Raw genomic sequence first — 20018 nt, 5'->3', positions numbered from 1 at the left:
TGTTCTCTGATTGGATTGTTACATTTGTGATTGACATGACATTGACCAATCAGATGAAAGGAAGAAAAATAGGGTCAAAAATCCGTACTTGTAACTTGCAACTTGAGTTTCTCACAGATTTTTTGGCCACACACAAATTCTTTTTACACATACAAATCCTGATTTACAAGTACAAAATATTTATGACCACAATTTGAGCCCATATGTCAGTGCGCCTCAGGATGGCTGTGGCTACAATGCAGCTGCCATCACCAGTGTGTGAATGTGTGTGTGACTGAATGTGTAAAGTGCTTTGGGGTCCTTAGGGACTAAGTAAGGCGCTATACAAATACAGACCATTTGCCACTTGGTTTCTGCAGACAACATTAAAGTGTCACCTGCTTCCCGACTGACCATCACGTTCCTTTCTGATGGAGTTGTGCGCATGTTTACATTTGTGCAGACAGAAATCAAAATTACACAACGACACAATTACAGGTTTGTCTGTCCTTAATCTGAAATATGCACATGTATACATATATGAGCCTCTGAGTGTGTATAACACTTTCACATGATGATGATGATGATTTAGAACTTCTATGATATTTTGGCGTCTGCAAAATGCACAGACTGTAAGATAAGATCCTGTTTCCAGGATTCTTAATGGACGATTATCCTGTGACTTGTCATTGGCCAATGAGCATCCGGTTTCACAGTTAGACCCGCCCCTCCTCGTCCAAGCTCCATTTTTGCAACCAGCACAGCAACGGCGGGCACGTTTACCTCGAGGCTTCAAATCTGGATTCATTAAAAAAAAGAGACGTCAAGGCAGCTACGTCCATCTTTGTCTCCGTCTCCACCACCAGGGGGCAGACACAAGTACAGCCCGGGCCCAGTTTAATTGTGGCTGATATCCCATCAACAGCACATGCTGCTGATGTTTTTACAGCGAGTGCTTCTTTACACCCATCTGATGGCTTCGGTTCATTTTGGGCACTCACATTACTTCAAACGCAGGCACAGTGTGTACTTTGAAACATTTATTGTTTGTGTTTTAAAAAGCAGAGGCCTCGCACACTCTCCCGCCTCCTCTGCTGGTTATTTATTAATGTGACTGTCATATTTATCAGCGTACAGTGAATAAAGATCATTTGCATGCGTTTTCCATCCAGGATGAAAGATTTCCTCGTGCGTGTCTCAGCGTGGCTGCTCTCCGGTCGCTTCTGTTGATGCACTCAAACATTTTGATTCATTTTCCTGCAGCTGCCAAAGAGGCAGATAAATTGAAGCAGCGGGGGGGTGGAAACTCTCCACAGGCGGAGGAATGAACTCTGAATGAAACATAAAACCTGAGGTGGCCTTCCATCTTCTGGTCGAGGGTGTGATTCAGTCGGAGGTTTAACGCTCGGCCTCACTGGAGTGTTTATGTCTGTTTTAAGCTCCTAAAGTCACAAAAACCTGAAAACTTTTTAATCTAAACTTAAGACCCACAAGCTTCTTCCTCCAAATGTCAGCTGCATCTTCAGCTCTTCACATCGATGTGTCAGATATGGACGAAGCTTCGGGGCCTGAAAAGTCAACCTGCACCTTTTATGCTGGCCACCAGAGGGCAGTAACGTGGTTGCAAAGCCTATTTGCTGTTTCCTGATGAGTTTTTGAGCTCAGTCTTTAGTTTTGGCTCAAATTTAAATCTATGATGATTCTTAGTCAGAAATGTTCTCCGGCCTGTGCTCATTGGTTCAGACCTTCAGGCGTCACACCGGCTTCCTAAACACAGAGACGACCACGGCAAAAATGCTCGCTGTTGCCAAAACTGACATCACAGCTGCACAGGTACATCTCACCCAGTCTAAGCCACAGCTGTACCGCCGTGTCAGGCACTCAGAGGGAGGAGCTTAAACAGAGGAAGTTGGCAGAACGATGTCCCGACGGCTGCACGACTTCCTGTGACGAGCACTCGTTCTCTGCTCACCTGTTTTCACAGGTTAGAGCACCAGAGCAGCATGACATCACATTTGTCTTCCCTCCCCCGCTAACCTGTTGCGTCAGAGGCTTTTACAGCGTCTGCAGTTCCTCTGATGGCCACTTGAGGCTCCAAACTTGAGTCAGTCCACTTGTGATGATGTTTCAGTTCCAGGCGTCGAGGTTTCACTTTTACAAGCCAGTGTGTGACTATTTGGTCAAGGTTGCTACCTCCATCTTTTATATACAGGCTGTGCTTCCTACAGGCCCTCATACAAACGCTCCACGTGTCGCTGTTCTTCAGACGGCCTGCACCGTGAGACCAAACAATAAAATACCAAAAGTCGATCCCACCCCGTCACGGCTGACTTACAGCTCCACAATCCCATAAACCCCTGCAGGCATCTCTGAGGAAATTAACAGCCGACATCACAGAAAGCACTGATGTGCCGACGGCGATCAATAACCCTTCTCTGTTTAGCGACACGACAGACAGGTGGAGGCAGGAAAATGACTGGAAAAGAATCTACAACAACGCCGCACATGTTTAAATCACTTTTAATAAAAAAATCACAACGTTGACAGAAACAAGAGGAAGAAGTTCTACTTTAAAACCCAGAAGAATCCTGTTCTGCTCATCTTAAGGGGTCGGGTCTCGTCAGCTTCGTCGCAGAAACAGGTTATCCTAAGGTAAAGCTTTGAACAGCAGCTGGCAAGGCCCGATGACCATATAAGGACAAGAGCTCTGTGACATCATACAGACCCAAGCGTAGAAAAAAACCCTGTAGTTTGAGCCAATCCTCCGTTCTGACACCTGTGCAGTTATAACGCATCTGCACGTTTAACCAGCCGGCGGATGGTGACACAGGTGGCTGAAGCGTCACCTGACCTGAGCGTGTTTGTACTGTTGGAGCCTTTGGAATGACATCATCTGACCAATAATACGGCTGCTGTGAGGTTACTGTACTAACAGAGGCGGAGCTTCACGTTTGGTGAAACTCTTGGATTTTAATTGGATGTTGTTGATGATCAACTACAACTCGGCTACGACAGAAATAAAACCCGAGGCTTTGCTTTAACAAGGTTTTCATATCCTGAAGACCCGAGACGAGCCGCCAGCGCCGCCGGCGTGAGCCAACCTGTCGGCATGACGACACGAAGCTTTGATCAATAATGTAAAAGCAGCCTGAGGTGAAACGCGGCGAAAACACACAGGCTTGAGTCGTCTCAGCGCTCACGTCTAAAACCACACAGGCTCAAACGCCGACTGGCAACCACGGCAACCGCCGGTCGCTAAGGAGAAGAGTGCTCTCTAAACCCTCGTCAGATGACACCGTGACCTCTGAGACCTGAGGGGGTCAGAGTAAAAATGTGAGGCACGTTTATGAAAAATGATTTTATTTTACAAAATCAGAAGCAGCTCCGTGGCGTTCCTCTTAGAAAATATACTTAAAAAAACAAAAACAAACAGACGCCATTAGGCTCCGCACACCGCCAGACGACAGAAATCCCCCAAACCGCCAGCCCCGCCCCCCCTCAGTCTCTGTGTCCCGTCTCTGATTGGACGAGGCGACTACTTCTTGGCGTAGGTGATCTTCATGGCGCAGGTCGCCGTGATCCGGAAGCCCTGCAGCGCGTCCTTGGCCACGCCCGCCTGAGTGTCACTTTCAAACTCCACGAAGGCGATGTCGTGTTTCCCGGGCACGAGTCGCACTTCTTTGAAACCCGGAAACCTGCAGGCGAAAAACAAACGTTCAAACATCAGGAGGCTGAGCACGTTCAGATCTCTGACGTATGGAAACTCTGCTGGATGTGACCACAAACGTTTGAAATATGGACTTAATAAATACAATGTTACAACTTTAAACCTTTGATGTTTTCAGCTGAGCATAAATGATCAGATTTGTAAATCACTGCATTTAGCTTTTGTTCACATTTGTTTGAAGTCTTAAATCAGGCAGCTTGGCAGCCTTGTGGATGGAGCTGTGTGGGTGGAGCAGCAGGTGTGTGTGTGGAGCAGCAGGTGTGGGTGGAGCAGCAGGTGTGTGGGTGGAGCAGCAGGTGTGTGGGTGGAGCAGCAGGTGTGTGGGTGGAGCAGCAGGTGTGTGGGTGTGGCAGGACCACAGTGAGCTGTGCAGCACTCACTGGTTGAAGAGCATGGACAGCATCATCTCGTTGGTCTCCTCGGGGAGGTTATTGAGGAACAGGATGTAGTTCGGAGGGTTGTCTGGAACCTGCGAAGAGAACGAGAGCCGTATCAGCGCCTGGTCGCAGCACGCCGTTAACAGCGAGTCACTCATAACTCTGACGTATCCCACGGGTGAGCCAGAGACGGGAAACAGGAGGAGACCCGGGCCAGCGTGGGATTTATGTTCACTGCTTTCACTTTTCTATAAATTTTAACAGAAATTTTTAATTTTCTAAAAGTTATCGAGTTATTTTCCTGCTGTTAAAGCAGCAGCCGTTAGATTGCAACACACTGCTGTGGCCAGCAGGTGGCGTCGATCCACTGTTTGCAGCCACGTTAAAACAATGACAACAGAACGCAGGCTGTAGGCGGTGGGGATCAAACCACCGACGGCCCACAGCCTCCCACTGAGCCACGGCAAACCCAGAGGGCGCCATCACTCAACTTTGTTTCCTTATCAGGAAAAGGAGGTTTTTTCCGGCTCCTGTGGAATAACAGGACAGGCAAAGGCATGACAACGCTCAGGTAAAACTTACCTGCACCGCAGGTGTGAGCGCAGGAGGGGCCAATCCCTGCAAACAAGAAAGAAGACAGAGGCGTTAAACACGTTCAAAGGTTTCATCTCCAGAGGAATGGCGAACAGAGCAGAGTCAGAAATGAATACAGCGCCGGGAAAACCGGGAACAGCGAGAGGAGAAGTGAGCGCCGAGTGGTTCACAGACTTAGTTAAACGACAGAATAAAGGAGCAGAGCGCACCAGCCATCCTGGTTTAAGGCTCATTTACGTCCGCCGCCCGGCCCCGCTGCTGCCATTTCCTGTCGGAAACCCTGTTAGAGCGGCTGATGAAGAGGAGTCTGGCTGCTTCCACCTGCAGCGGCTGCCGATTTAGCCTGAAATGAGGCGGCTGATTTATATTCACAGTCCAATAAAGACGACTACGAAGCAGCAGCTGGAGCGCTGCGACGGTCTCACGTAAAGACACGAAGTGCAGCTTCAACATCATCGCAGATGCTGGGAGACAGCTGCAGGAGCGCGAGCACGCATCCACTACAGCCCGGCCCCCCGCGACCAGCCCGGCCCCCCGCGACCAGCCCGGCCCAAACGAGCACTAATTTATTTACAAATACATTCACATGTGATCATACCCGGTATTACATGAAGGGTTTCTGTACACAGGCCCCGCCCACACACCCTCCTTCATGGTCCTCTCATTGTGGGAGGGCGACGCCATGTCTAACCATAAACAGCTACCCGTTAACGTTGGCCGGGTTGCCACATAACGATGACTAAAACGTTAAACGCACTTTTTCAAAATCTTTAAAAAAAAATAAATCAATCTTTGAAAAACAGAAAAATGTCAAACGTAAAAAGAAACGGCGCCCCTGGTGGTAAAGGAGGGAACCGTCGCTCTGATCCACCAGACGAGAGATTTCTGCCATCGCTGGAAATGTCTTCCAACACAAACCGACTGACCAATCACAGCAGCCGTGGGCGAACAGCTCACTTGGGCTGTCAGGGGAAATCGCTGTTTTTGTGAATGGAGTCTGGTGAACAGTAACTTCCTGTCTCACAGCAGGAACGAGGTGAAATGTACAGGTTTGATGAAGCAGTGAGGGGAGACATTTTATTGGCTCGCTCACCGCCGCCGGTTTCTTTGTGGCGTTAGCCGCCAGCTCCTGAGCCTTCTTCTTCTCCTTCTTCTTCTTCTCCTTGTCGCCATATGATCCTTTGACCTTGGCGATGACCTCAGAGTCGGTCTTGGCGTACTGTATCCTCTGGAAAAAAACAAAAGGGTTAAAGGCGCAGCTGCTCAGAGGGAGGAAGTCAGCGATGACCACGACGAAGGTGGCATTCCAGCCTACCATGGGCTTGTTGTAGAAGGGGAAGCCCTGCAGCTGCCTCAGGGCATTGGTGGCGGCGGCGAGCTCTTTGAAGATGACGAAGGCCTGTCCCCTCATCTTCATCGTCTTCATGGCCACGATGTCGATGACCTGCCCGAACTGGGAGAAGAGTGCGTAGAGCGAGCGCTTCAGCTCTGCGGGAGGAAGATGAGACGAGTTCAAACACCCTCACAAACATCTCGACGTTCATCCCGGAGTCTTTTTATTTTTTTTATTATAAGGAGGGTCAAAGGTCACAGGCAGCTGGTACTCCATCCTTGGTGATTATCAGTTAATTAAACTTTAAAGTCTTAAAGAAATGATTCATGGATGAAGCTTCAAGAGAAGAATCAGTTCGAGCTGCATTCACATCAGAAATAACTCAGAGGAAGATTATTACTGCGAAATCTAAACGTTTGTATCAGTAAAACTTTAACTGTGGAACATTTGTTTGATTTATTTATCTTAAAAATGACTGAACTGAGAAAGTAGGGCTCGGAGTCTGGAGCCACATCTGAGCAAGAACTTTATAAAGTTTACATGATTCCAACGTGTTGCTAATCAGAAGATTTCATTCTTAATTATCAGTACGGCCACTTCTGAACCAAATAAAAAAGAAATAAGAAGAAAACTGAAAAATGAGGAATTCATTTGACAGTTTTTGTCAAAACCTTTATGATTAAAACATGTTTTGGAACAAAGTTCAGAGTGAAGCCTGCAGAAAAAAAGGCTCCTCGTTTCCTGCAAGAAATTCAGCAGTACATACATAATGTTTGTTTTTGTTATTCCTGCGATTGTTCTATTTCTCTGCACTCAAATAGCGTGCACACACACACACACACACACACACACACACACACACACACACACGTTTACTGAACTGTAGTATGGATGTGTTGAGATGCGTTTACGGTCATTTTATGTGATGTGGACTTTTCTCTCTGAATGCCACAGAGACGATGACTTATCCCGACCCCGGCACTACAAAGCTACTACTAAGGTATTCTCCCTGATTTCCCCTGATGGGGACGCTGCTGGCAGCATCTGACCAATCACAGTTACTGATAAGTGTACTGGCAGCAGATAAGATGGCATTTCAATGAAAGGTGAAACTACACATAATAAAGACTGAAAGTAGAAAAGAGTGACGATATTGTTAAAGTTTAATAAATAGAAAGAAGGACTTTGAGGCAGTCTAAAAGAATCAAGGGTTAGCTGTAAAGATGTGATTATAAAGGCAAAGTGGGCCGTAGCTACTCTGTCCTGTCTAACAACATCCACTGTTTTAAAAAGGCCCAAAACATCATAACAGACACCTCACATCCTGGCCACTCCCTGTTTGAACTGTTGCCCTCAGGCAGACGGTACAGGGCAATCAGCGCAAGGACTAATAGACTCAAACACAGCTGTTATCCAACTGCAATAACACATCTGAATACTACAAAAAAATGTCCATCACGCCACTCTTGTGTTAATCTATGCACGGTCTGAAGCATGTGTGTGGGAATGTATGTGAATGTTTTACTGTTACGTCTTATCAGTATTTTAAGTATTCTATTTTATTTATTGAATTTTATTGTTTTATTTATATTTTGATATTGCTAGGGATGATGCAATGATCGGGGACCATTCTTAATTTCGTTGTTCTTGTGACAATGACAATAAAGTTTCTGATTCTAAGCCCCTGAGGCAACTGTTGCTGAAACTGTTGGAAAGAAAGCCGGTAAAACGCCGACTGTGTGAGCTAACAGTTAAATCAATACCACAGCTCTCTCATTAAAACACGGAGCAGTCTGATGGATTATAATCAGTGTTTCATTAAGTTAATGCTTAGTTTTTATTCTTCCAGCCTTTGCGGTGTTTGATGTGTCTGATTGTTAAAATTAGATAATAATCAGCATTGTGATCGTCAGCACAGCAGTTTTAATGCCGATTCCAGCAGAAACTCGCTGCTGTTAGCCATGCAGAGGAACAGCACCCACCTTCCTTCTTGATTTTATCGTTGATGTTGTTGATGTAGATGGTGTGGTTCGGTCTGATGTCCATGGTGGAGTCTGAGGAGACAACAGGAGAGCAGCTTCAGCTTCTTCAGTGTTCAACTCCACCTTTAAACCTCGTTTACCCGTTTAATACTTGCTAATGTCTCGGTAAACTCACACAACCAGAGCAGCAACAAATCGTTTACGTTACACTTTAAAACTCGCTGTTTGAGGAGATCTGGCTAAATCAAAAGCTTCAGCTTGAATTCATTCAAAGCTTCCCAGAAACCTCTCTCACTCGGCTAATGTTAGCATGTGTTAGCTTAGCCCAGCTAGCCTTTAAACTAAATGTTTTTTTCTGGCGTCGCTTGAACGTCAAAAGTCGCCTCTACAGATTTAACCTCCGCCCAGCAGCTCCTCCGTTTAACCGCGGTCAGAGGAGCCTCGGATAAACGTTTTTAACATAAATATAGAGCTCACCTCCTCTGGGCTCACACCGCTCATGTAGTTTCCGGAAACACTTCGCTGTGGCGCCGGCTGAAGCTTTCACGACCTCTGCCCTCCGCCGCCACCAGCAGGCCAGGAGGAGAACTGCAGCTACCTGTGAGCTTATTACAACTCATTAAATCTAAACTAAAATCGGAATCAGAATACTTTATTAATCCCCAAGTAAATTATGTGGGTCACAGTTGCTCCAAGACAGTAACAGTAAATGTATTTAAATAATACAACATGTTACAGAGTTTACAAATTTAAGAAATAGCACTAATATGTGTTGTTCAGTGGTGTTTTTGGTAATCTCAGTCTCTCACTGAATGTGCTCCTGTGACTGGCCAACATGTCATGGAGTAGGTGGGAGGTGTTATCCAGCATTGTCTTTATCTTAAACAATCTCTGCCTCTCAGACACCACCCTAAGGGAGTCCAGCTCCATCCCCACAACATTAATGGCCTTGTTGTTGATCAAAAAAAAAATCTGAAGTTTTCTTAATTTTGCATTTTTCAAACTTTTTTTTAACTTGTTTTCATGATTTTTCGCCAGTCTTCATCTGTTTAGGTAAATATATGTGTGATTAATTTCAGTCACTTAAAAACCTGTCAGGTATTATTATTATTAATCATTAATCATATTATTAATTTTGCTTTCTGTATACTTATTTTTTCATATAAAACCTCAAATGTGTGTTTTTGTTTACCCCCAGTTATTAAAAGATGTACATTAAAATCTCTCGCGTCCTGTATTTCTTCATACAGATCATTTCCCGTCCTTCCGGAGGTGTGTCCCCTCCTGGCTTCCATACATCCCGATGTTTTTACCACCTGATGCCGGCTAGCAGGCTAGCAGCTAGCAGCGACCGCAGGTCTGAGGCAGCGGGACAGCGACTCGGTGTCAGCGGACTCTGATAGCATCCACTCGCTCCCGAGACCCCCTCCCCCCCACCCGGTCTCCATCTGTGCCCTTTGGACCATTCTCCGCACTCCGCTTTTATCTGTACGACTTTTGCCCCGTTTATCCGCTCGCCTGTTAGCGGCCATAAAGCGGCTCCTCTCCGCGGAGCGGCGGACAGCAGCGGGATGAGCCATGGCGTCGGTCCGGGTGGCTGTGCGGGTCCGGCCCATGAACAGGCGGTGAGTGACTTTAAGCTTATCACGGCTCATGTTCACGATTTAAAGGCTGGCTGACGTCATCGCCTCAGCCGTGTGTACCTGAGAGCCTGCGCGGGCTCACCTGGAGGAGTCTGCAGGGATGAGGCCCCAGGTTCACCCTACAGCACAGCCGTCTCTGAAGTCAGGGTTAAAATGTGGGCTGGTTTCATTTGATTGTGTTTTATTCCCGTCTGAGTATCAGGAGGTTTTTGATGTTTGAGTCTCAGTTTGGTTTATTACGATCACTGAAGCCTCCTCAGGATGTCAGTCTTTGTCTTTGTTTGTTGTCCCAGCTGGTTTTATTCTCATTTGGTGGACATGATAACCTTGATCCTGACTCTTTGTGTTATTAGTCAGAGTTATTCTGATTGTAGGGGTTATGGGCAGACCCTCCTGCAGGTTTGTGCTGACAGGTTTGATCAAACAGAGGTTTCCTCTGTGTTTTTATATTTTAGGTCAGCGTTGCTTTACTTCTTTCCTAAAGTAGAGATATTTTTATTTAGTTCCCACAGCAGCTTGGTTCATGTCTGTTGGCTGTTAGTCGTACTGTGACCGTGACCCGTCTGCTGACATTTTATTTTTGCCTCATTCAGATTCAATAACCCGGATATCGACTCTCTGGCAGCCTGTCGCTGTTCCAGCTTCATATTTTAAGTCTGCGGCTTTGCATGATTTTTGTGTGGGGCTGAAGGGTGCAGCAGGGCGGGGTGAGAAAAATCCACACCTGTCAGAGTGCTCATTGAAAGATTACAAAGACACACAGGTCCTCTCTAATGTACGGAGGCCCAGAGGCGCCAAACTGACTATCCTTTGTTGGAATATTCTCACGCATCCTTTCAGACTCTGCAGAGTCGTTTAGAAACAGGAAGTGATGTCATCAGTCTCCAGAGAATTTGTCATTCAAAACAAAAACCTCCACCTTCACTGGGAACTGAAGTGTTGTGTGTCATACACCTCCAGGCATAAATGTTGTGTTAGTGACAGTGAAACTGAGAGGTCCGTGCGCTGTGTGTGTGTGTGGATATAAAATCAGCTTTAAACTCGTCATTTGTGGTTTTGCTGACGGGCGTCTGAGAAACCTCACATCACACACAAACACACACAAATGTGTGAACCTGGACTGTGTGCTGGTGTCTCTGACCTCATGACCAGGTACACATTATTAACGTGTTTACCTGAATCCGTCCAATGGAAACATTTGGTGGATGTGACACGTTCACTCTGACCGGCCTGCTCCACCTGTCTGAGGGCAGCAGGGTGAACGTGTGGAAGCCTGGTTCTGTAGTGCAGGTTTCCAGGTGTTTGTGAAAGGACGACCTTGACGTTAATGTCGGGGCTGCTCGGGGGCCCGCAGCAGGTTACGGCCCTGCAGCTCGCCCTGTTTATTTCACTGCTTCAGCTCCAGGCTGGAAGCTTTAACTCCGAGTTTAAGCCAATAATCAGCTTTCTGATCTAAGTATTTATTCATGTTCGCAGCGCCGAGTGTGGTTCCTGCTGCTGGATCTGTGTGCTGTCAGTCTGAGATTACAGCAGAAATGAGAGATTATTGTTTCAATCTGCTAAGAATGAAGCAACATCCTGAACTTCTTACTAATGTGAGCATTTCAAAATAAAATCTGAGTAAGATGAGAATGACATCAGTGTGAGAGCACAAGGTGCACGGAGCGTTCACACAGAGGAAGCCTGAGAAAAAGATTCATCCGTGTGAAGTAACCACGGCGCAGGTTAAATGGTAAATGGTCTGTATTTATATAGCGCTTTACTCGTCCCTAAGGACCCCAAAGCGCTTTACATATCCAGTCATCCACACATCCACACACTGGTGATGGCAGCTACATTGTAGCCACAGCCACCCTGGGGCGCACTGACAGAGTTAATAACACGTTTCACAGTCCCATGATCCACTGAACTTTGACCCTTTTGTCTTTTTAGCTCCGGTCTGGTGTGTTTGTGTTAACTCGATCTCCGGTCATGTGACTGCTTCAGTGTGAGAGTAAACAGAGTTACACAACCTGCAGAGATAAAACACACCTGAGTGAGAAAACATCAGGAAGTCGCAGCGTGTGTGTGTCTGTGGGAGTGTGACACTGTGTGTGTGCGTGCGTGTGTGTGTGTGTGTGTGCGCGCGCGCGCGTGTGTGTGTGCGCGCGCGCGCGTGTCTGTGGGAGTGTGACACTGTGTGTGTGCGTGCGTGTGTGTGCGCGCGCGCGCGTGTGTCTGTGGGAGTGTGACACTGTGTGTGTGTGTGTGTGCGTGTGTGTGTGCGTGTGTGTGTGCGCATGTGTGAGACACTGTGTGTGGTGTTTATCCACAGAGAAGCTTCTGTGGTCGTATCAGCAAAAAAACAGCACAGAAAAAAATTTAATATTTACATATTCAAATTTATTTAAACAAACAAGCCCCTCCTCCTCTGTTGTTGTTGTTGTGGGCAAACGGCAGATTTTAAAGTGTTTCTAAGTGTTTCTTAGATTATCGGTTCAGTTTCTTCTTTTATATGAGTTCAGACGCTGCGTGCTCAGCGCTGCTCTGTGAGGCGTGCAGTAGGTGCAGCAGGATAGCAGTGGAGGGTGTACGAGGCTGACCTGGAGGAGATGATTTCATATACGAGTCTCTACGTCTGGTTTTCACTGACAGCCTGTTTATCATCTGTGTAACTATGGTAACAAACATCTGACAGCGTTGCCGTTGGCAGCGTTCTACCTGAAGGTAAAGGGTCGTCCTGTTCGCTCTGTGAAGCTTCGTGGTGTTTTTCAGGGAGAAGGATCTGATGGCAAAGTGCATCATCGAGATGGAAGGAACCAAAACCTCCATCACCAACCTGAAGGTAACGCTCTCATTTGTCAGAATATCAGGAAAACGGGCTCACCGCTCTGTTTGTAACCTCTGAGCTGTGATTGGTTCAGATCTCCGATGGCGTCCTCGGCGACTCGGTGAGGGAGCACACCAAAACCTTCACGTACGACTTCTCCTACGACTCGATGGACTGTAAGAGCGCCACCTTCGTCTCTCAGGAAAAGGTGAGCGGGTCACGCGCTGCAGCCCGTCGTATTGACTCCGCCTCCGTGGTGTCACAAAGAAGAAATACAACCTCATTTGTTCTCTTTCACTCGCAGGTTTTCAAAGATTTGGGCTCCGACGTGCTGAAGGCGGCGTTCGAGGGCTACAACGCCTGCGTCTTCGCCTATGGTCAGACGGGCTCCGGGAAGTCCTACACCATGATGGGAGCGCCGGTGAGACCGCCGAAGTGTGCTCCACTTTAAACTGACTGCATGTATTTTACTCAAAAACACCTCGAGCGCTGAAGCTGCTGCCGATTGGCAGATTACTCAGTTGTTTGCCGGCATCGACGCTCTGCCGTTCCTTCAGACGTGCTCCGAGGTTCCTTCGTGTTCACCACGAGCTGAACGCTCAGAGCGTGTTGTGACGGAGCACGACGATGGTGTAGATCAGGGGTGGGGAACTCCAGGCCTCCAGGGCCGGTGTGATGCAGGTTTTAGATGCGTCCTGGTAATGAACTAATCATGTGACTCAGGACCTAAAACCTGCAGGATGCCGGCCCTGGAGGCCTGGAGTTCCCCACCCCGATGTAGATGAAAGCTCAGCCGGCCGATCTGATGTCTGTGGTCTCGGTTTAGGGCGACGCCGGCCTGATCCCGAGGATCTGTGAGGGTTTGTTCAGTCGGATCTCGGAGGCCACTCGATGGGACGAAGCTTCGTTTCGCACAGAAGTCAGGTGAGAGTCCGACTCCAGCACGCGAGGGTCCAGCCAGAAAGGCTGCTTTCACGTTTGTGCTTGTGTCCTCAGCTACCTGGAGATCTACAACGAGAGGGTCAGAGACCTGCTGAGGAGGAAGTCCACTCAGACCTACAACCTGAGGGTCAGGGAGCACCCGAAAGGCGGGCCCTACGTGGAAGGTAAAACCTCTATGTCCGGTGCCCCTGAACCGCTGATGCAGAGTTTCGTTCTTTTTTGATGATTCTTGGGGGGCGGGGCTGGGGGTCAAGGTGTTACCCATCAGCCTCACCACGTCCACGTCACACAGCCCGCGCTCGCTCTTCCGATCTTTGATACGATCGTCTTCTCTGAGCTCGGCGTGTTTTCCCTCCTGACCTCAGATCTGTCCAAACACCTGGTGCAGAACTACGGCGACGTGGAGGAGCTGATGGAGGCCGGAAACATCAACCGCACCACCGCCAGCACCGGCATGAACGATGTCAGCAGCCGCTCGCACGCCATCTTCACCATCAACTTCACACAGGTCAGCGACGGTCACGGGTTCCACGCCATCATAAAGAAGTCAGCAGAGGAAGTACTCGGCTGAGCTCGACGATTTTCATACGAATATTTTTACCAATAATTCGAGAGACGTGACACGAAAACAAGCCGCGAGCGAGAGAAGAACCACGAGAGCTCTGAAATGATCTCCGTGCTTCAAAGTGATGGCCGTGGATGTCGTGTAAACGTTCACGGATGGTGATTGTTTGCTTTTGCTGCTCGACCCTTGTAGGCCAAGTTCGATGCCGAGATGCCCAGCGAAACCCTCAGTAAGATCCACCTGGTCGATCTGGCCGGCAGCGAGCGAGCCGACGCCACTGGAGCCACCGGCGTCCGACTGAAGGAGGGCGGGAACATCAACAAGTCGCTGGTCACCCTGGGCAACGTCATCTCTGCTTTAGGTCAGGAGCGGTTTGACTTCAGGGGCGGGGTTAACTGTTTTTAATCTTAGATTTTGTTTCCGTTGTGTCATCAGTGCTTCAGTTTTTGTTTTCAGGGATGGAGTCAAAGTCGGGCGCCTCGTTAAAGCCGCCGATCGCTCCTCATCCTCATTCTGACTGACGGATGTTTCTCGTTCCAGCCGACATGTCGCAGGGCGGCGTGAACACCAACCTGAAGAAGAAGTCGGTGTTCGTTCCCTACAGAGACTCGGTGCTGACGTGGCTGCTGAAGGACAGCCTGGGCGGAAACTCCAAGACCATCATGATCGCCAGTGAGCAGAAAACACGAAGTGAACGTATGCGAGTGTCCGAGAGCGCCCCGAGAAAACGCAATCTCCTTCTGTTTCAGCCATTTCTCCCGCCGACGTAAATTACGGCGAGACGCTCAGCACTCTGCGCTACGCCAACCGAGCCAAGAACATCATCAACAAACCCACCATCAACGAGGACGCCAACGTCAGGCTGATCCGAGAACTGCGGGCTGAAATCGCCCGGCTCAAAGCTCTGTTGGTCCAGGGCAACCAGGTAAGAACTACAAACATGGCGGTTGTTGTGCAGGACTACAGCATCTTCCTCTGTGCCTTTTAAAGTGATGCGTGTTGCCTGCGGCCTCGGAAACAGGAAGCCGTCCGGTTCCCGAGGCCGCAGACTGAGCGCGCTCAGTAGCTTGGTGGTTTCTGTTTGTCAGATCGCTCTGCTGGACTCGCCCACCGCTCTGAGCATGGAGGAGAAGCTGCACCAGAATGAAGCCCGGGTGAGTCTCACGCCGTCCGGCAGCTTGACCGCCGTTACGTTTACAGCTGAGAGCAGAAGCAGCTGACGCTCTGCTGTTTGCAGGTCTTGGAGCTGACTAAAGAGTGGACCAACAAATGGAACGAGACTCAAAACATCCTCAAGGTAGCGGCGAGCGTTGACCATCCGGCCCCCCTCGGAGCAGATGTTTGTTTTTTGTGGCTGAAGTTGTAAAATGTTGCAGGAGGAGACGCTCGCTCTGAGGAAAGAGGGCATCGGCGTGGTGCTGGACTCCGAGCTGCCTCACCTCATCGGCATCGACGACGACCTCCTCAGCACTGGCATCATCCTCTACCATTTAAAGGTCAGCGCGCTCCCGGACTCACCTTTAGATTAGTGATCGTTTATGCCGTCAGGCTGCATCCACACACGGATACCTGCCAGCCACTAACATCCAATCACAGTGCTTGGTGCACGGTCTGTTATTATTGGTCAGATAATCTCAGTCCTCTAAACAGCTCAGGTGAGTCGTAAAGGTGTTATGAAGGAGTGAAGACCAAACTGTTTGTGTGTCACGCTGTAAACACTCTGTGCGGCTGACTCGCCGCTGCCCCCGCTGGACGTCAGGGGTGGGTGCAGTGACTGCGTGTCTCTGTCTCGTTTCTGCAGGAGGGGCGGACCTACGTGGGCAGAGAGGACGCGTCCACAGAGCAGGACATCAGTGAGTCATAACTGTAATGATGATGAGTGCAGAGGCTGATGGCGTTGCTGACCGTGATCTCGTTCCTCCTGCAGTCCTGCACGGTCTGGACCTGGAGAGCGAGCACTGCATGTTTGAGAACCAGAACGGGACGGTGACTCTGGTGCCGCTCGCCGGAGCTCAGTGTTCGGTCAACGGAGTCCAGGTGACGGCGCCGTCGCAGCTCAACCAGGGTGAGGCCCGTCTCCAGCTGTAGCGTGTTGCTCTGTCTAAACAGATTTTAAAGGGCTGAAGGTAATGGAGGGCGTTGCCACAGTAACGTGATGCTTCAGCACGTGTTCGCTGTGCACAGACCAGGACACCTGGATCTCCGTCCGGAGGCGACACACCTTTACCTGAGAGATGCTCTTTGTTCTGTCGCTCTGATTTGAGTCGTCCGTTTCTGTCGTGTGCGGTTTTGTTTTCCAGGCGCCGTCATTCTGCTCGGCAGGACCAACATGTTTCGCTTCAACCATCCGAAGGAGGCGGCCAAGCTGCGGGAGAAACGAAAGGTGAGGGCGTGGCCTCAGTTTAGGTGTTGAAAGGTGTTTGAAGGTCTTTGGTGAACCTCACGAGGACGCCGTCTGCCTGTTTCAGAGTGGCCTTCTCTCCACGTTCAGCCTCTCCATGACCGATCTGTCCAAGTCCTGCGAGAACCTCTCCACTGTGATGCTGTACAACCCCGGGTGACTGCACGCGCACGCACACGCACACAGAGGGGGGTGAACACCAGCTTGAACTTCTCGGCTCCATCAGGAGCTTCATGCAGTGGCTGCTGATGGAGCGATGATGTCACACACCAGCTGACCTTTAACCTGTCGGCTCGGAGAGCACAGGCTGTGATTTCTGATTGTGCGACTCTGCAAACAGAGCAGTGACTGCATCATGCGCGCCTCCTCGCTCTGTCCTCCACACTGAGTGGGAGTCCGTGTGAAGCGGACAGCCGCGCCTCCTCCCGATGGAGGAGGAGCCTCCGCCTTACATCACTGAAAGAATCTATCATTACTTCAGTCCATGAGCTTAAATAAAATAACAACACCATCAGGAAGCTGCTCTGCATGAAGCTGTTTCTCCATTATTCAGCCAAACTTCCAGTCTGCAGATCTCTCGCTGCCATCACCACACGGGCGCTGCACGCACGCTGCCGTGTCCGAGCGTCAGGGGAAGTTTCTGAGCTCGCTTTTAGACACGAGCCGATGCACGGCGCCATAACGCCGTACAGACTTCAAACGGCGTGAGAGCGCTCAGACGACCGAGGTTTGATGAGTCAGCAGGTCATCGGCTGCTCCAGCAGCGAGTTCAGGGCTGCAGATTAGCGCGGCGTGCTTCACGTCGTCTAGATGTCTGTGAAGGTTCTCAGTCATCCAGGTCATCGTAGTCTAAGGAGCTTGGAAAGAAAAGCGTCTGGACTTCTGTAAGTTGCTTGAAGACGTTTCACCTCTCATCCGAGAAGCTTCTTCAGTTCTAAGGTCAAATGGTGGAGAGTCCCAGATATAAACCTAGTGGGAGTTTCCCCCCACAGAGGGACAAAAGGGACCCCCTGATGATTATAGATGCCATCTATAATCCAGTTTTGAGATCCTCCCCAGACGCCTTAACGTCCACTCACATCCTGGGCCATCTGACCTCAGGAATTCGCATGATAAGGTGGGGCCAGGTTTCACAATGAGCTCACCCGAAACTCTGGCTGATTGGGACCCACACCCAGTTTCCCACCTTGGCTCAGGCGATTAGAGGATCATCAGGGGTCCTTTGTCCCTCTGTGGGGGGAAACTCCCACTAGGTTTATATCTGGGACTCTCCACCATTTGACCTTAGAACTGAAGAAGCTTCTCGGATGAGAGGTGAAACGTCTTCAAGCAACTTAAAGAAGTCCAGACGCTTCTCTTTGCAAGCTCCTTTGACTTCACGTCGTCTAATTTTACTCACGTCGTACGATGATTAAAGTAATTAAACAGTCAGGAACAGCTGAAGTGAGCTCAGCTCGGTCGGCCACACCTCTCCGACTCTCCGAGCGTCTCTAACGCGGAGACGTCCGCTGAGCTCGCCGCCCTCGACTGACATCCTCTGCAGAGGTCTGATCCTTAACCCCGCGACGCGCCGCAGACGCCGACCAATCGTTCTTCTCGTTGCTGTGAGTCATGGCTGAATATCGACACCCCGCTCTGTACAGTTTGTTACAGTCATGTTATATTTTAAGCAGCTCCAGCGGTTCCAGGAGGGAACGCCCGTTATTTCTAATAAGTCTGAAGACGAAGTCGCCTGACACACCTGAGGAGTAGCTAAAGGAGGGCAGGGAGTTTCTGTCGTGCTGTGATTGAAGGATGTAACTGTGTCCCTGTCCCGTTCACAGTCTCTTCACTGAGAAGGGCCCCGTCTTCCTCAGGTAGACTCAGCCGTGCACTTCCTGTCTAACTGTCCCGTTTTGACCCAAAGACGTGTGTCGACTCGTCCCGTGCCTCCTCACCTCCACCCTCATTGTCTGCTTCATCCATGCTGTTTATTTGCTCACCAGCTTCCTGCTTCTGTCCCGCTGTGAGGTTAGACGTGTCGCCGCCTGCCGTCTCATCCCAAGCTGTTTGTCTGACGTGCTGCCGCCGCTCGACTGTGTGTGTTTGTGCGTTTGGGCGCTCTGAGGAAGCTGACGGAGGTGTGTTGTTTCCTAGGTTGGAGTTTGAGCGACAGCAGCGAGAAGAGCTGGAGAAGCTGGAGATGAAGAGGTACGTGTCCGCCCACCTGAAGACCAGCTCTCTGATTGGTGGAGCTCGGGCGGCTCGGGTGACGTTTGCTTTGTTTTGTTCCCGCAGGAGGCTGATCAAAGAGATGGAGGCCAAGCAGCAGAGCGAGAAGGCGGAGCTGGAGCGCCTCCAGCAGGAGGTGGAGAGTCAGCGCAAGGAGTCCGAGGAGGTGCAGCAGCGGATCCTCCGCCAGGAGGAGAGCCTCCACCGCCGCAGCCAGGACATTGAGAGCCGGCTGCGAGACTTCCTGGCTGAGAAGGAGCGCTTCGAGGAGGAGAGGCGCTCCGAGATCAATGAGGTGGATCTCCAACGGAGGCGACGGCGGAAGGAGCCGCAGGAGCACGAGGCGGACCGTGCGGAGGAGCAGGACGAGCAGCAGCGGAGGCACCAGGAGGCGGCAGAGCAGACGGAGATCTACCGCGAGCTGGAGCGGCTGAAGAGGGAGCGCGAGGAGCAGCGGGTGCGTCTGGAGACGGAGCGGCGGCGGCTGGAGGAGCAGGAGCGCGAGCAGCTGAGTCTGGTGGGGCGGCTGGAGGAGCAGCTGAGGGAGAAACACGAAGCTGCCACCGCCCTGCTGACCCGGGAGGACGCCCGCCGCCTGGAGGAGGAGCAGCAGGCGCTGACAGAGATCAGAGAAGCCCTCCTCTGCGCCAAAGAGGCCGCCGAGCGGCCGGACGTGGAGGATGCTGGCGAGGAGGCGCGGGCCGCCCAGAGCCGCTACGCCGACTTCAAGGCGGCTCAGGTGAAGGAGCTGGACCTGCTGGAGGAGGGGCTGCGGCAGCAAAGGGAGCGCCTGGAGAAGGAGGTTGCCGCCGAGCGTGGCGCCCTGCTGCTCCTCACCCACGGCCTGAGAGAGCGCCAGCAGCACCTGAAGGACACGCAGGAGAAGGGAGCGCAGGACGCCACCGCTGTCTGCCACGAGGAGCAGCTCCTCCGACAGGCGGAGCACAGGCTGCAGCTGAAGGAGCGACAGCTCGCCAACCTCGCCAACGGCCTCCTCCCCGCCCTCGCTGAGGAGAAGCAGAGAGCCTCGGAGCTGCTGGAGCGCAGCGGCAACGGGAACTGCGACCGATCTCCGGGGCTCGACAACACGCTGTTCCAGGTGGAGAAGGAGCTGGAGGACAAAGAGGAGAAGCTGAGCCTCCATTGGCACAGCGCCCGGCAGCTCCAGCAGCTCCAGGAGACCTACGAGTTCACGGCCAACGTGGCGCGGCAGGAGGAGAAGGTGAGGAGGAAGGAGAAGGAGATCCTGGAGTCAAAGGAGAAGCAGCAGAGGGAGGCGATGGAGCAGGCCGTGGCCCGGCTGGAGAGGAGGCACTCCGCCCTGAGGCGAAGCGTCTCCCTCGAGCCTGACTCCGAGGAGCAGAGGAGCAAGAGCTCTGTCGCCAGGACCCCCAGGACGGGGGCGGAGCTGGACCAGCAGAGGTTTCTATGGAAACGGTTTCCGAAAGGAACCGG

At 50.7% G+C, this 20018-nt stretch overlaps 2 protein-coding genes across 4 annotated transcripts in view; one reads left to right on the top strand and one right to left on the bottom strand.

The window, feature by feature from the left end:
- Nucleotides 1-2483: 2483 nt before the first annotated feature.
- Nucleotides 2484-8556, bottom strand: snrpb2 (small nuclear ribonucleoprotein polypeptide B2). Its single transcript, XM_080879450.1, has 7 exons — nucleotides 8470-8556; nucleotides 7993-8064; nucleotides 5993-6165; nucleotides 5771-5905; nucleotides 4666-4701; nucleotides 4087-4175; nucleotides 2484-3674 (listed from the first exon to the last, which is right to left on the bottom strand). Exons 2-7 carry the CDS (start codon nucleotides 8054-8056, stop codon nucleotides 3515-3517), a joined length of 657 nt encoding a protein of 218 aa, XP_080735576.1. The 5' UTR covers nucleotides 8057-8064; nucleotides 8470-8556; the 3' UTR covers nucleotides 2484-3514.
- A 149-nt stretch (nucleotides 8557-8705) lies between these two features.
- The window catches only part of kif16ba (kinesin family member 16Ba), a 17938-nt gene continuing 6625 nt past the window's right edge, over nucleotides 8706-20018 (top strand). For 2 of the 3 annotated variants that reach the window (XM_080879442.1, XM_080879440.1), the window contains exons 1-20: nucleotides 8706-9617; nucleotides 12390-12459; nucleotides 12539-12652; nucleotides 12749-12865; nucleotides 13271-13368; nucleotides 13441-13550; nucleotides 13752-13894; nucleotides 14144-14312; nucleotides 14492-14623; nucleotides 14701-14876; nucleotides 15040-15105; nucleotides 15189-15248; nucleotides 15328-15447; nucleotides 15753-15804; nucleotides 15879-16016; nucleotides 16252-16334; nucleotides 16420-16508; nucleotides 18176-18208; nucleotides 18489-18542; nucleotides 18630-19985. In XM_080879442.1, the coding sequence (XP_080735568.1) occupies nucleotides 9571-9617; nucleotides 12390-12459; nucleotides 12539-12652; nucleotides 12749-12865; nucleotides 13271-13368; nucleotides 13441-13550; nucleotides 13752-13894; nucleotides 14144-14312; nucleotides 14492-14623; nucleotides 14701-14876; nucleotides 15040-15105; nucleotides 15189-15248; nucleotides 15328-15447; nucleotides 15753-15804; nucleotides 15879-16016; nucleotides 16252-16334; nucleotides 16420-16508; nucleotides 18176-18208; nucleotides 18489-18542; nucleotides 18630-19985 (3227 nt within the window). In that variant the 5' untranslated portion in view covers nucleotides 8706-9570. The remainder of the gene's footprint in view (nucleotides 9618-12389; nucleotides 12460-12538; nucleotides 12653-12748; nucleotides 12866-13270; nucleotides 13369-13440; nucleotides 13551-13751; nucleotides 13895-14143; nucleotides 14313-14491; nucleotides 14624-14700; nucleotides 14877-15039; nucleotides 15106-15188; nucleotides 15249-15327; nucleotides 15448-15752; nucleotides 15805-15878; nucleotides 16017-16251; nucleotides 16335-16419; nucleotides 16509-18175; nucleotides 18209-18488; nucleotides 18543-18629; nucleotides 19986-20018) is intronic. The other variant, XM_080879441.1, reaches the window with a different exon arrangement.

The sequence above is a fragment of the Rhamphochromis sp. 'chilingali' genome, assembly GCF_963969265.1.
Source record: "Rhamphochromis sp. 'chilingali' genome assembly, chromosome: 4".
Classification (NCBI taxonomy): domain Eukaryota; kingdom Metazoa; phylum Chordata; class Actinopteri; order Cichliformes; family Cichlidae; genus Rhamphochromis; species Rhamphochromis sp. 'chilingali'.
The sequence above is the reverse complement of the archived record's forward strand: the minus strand, read 5'-3'. Positions and strand labels throughout refer to the sequence as shown.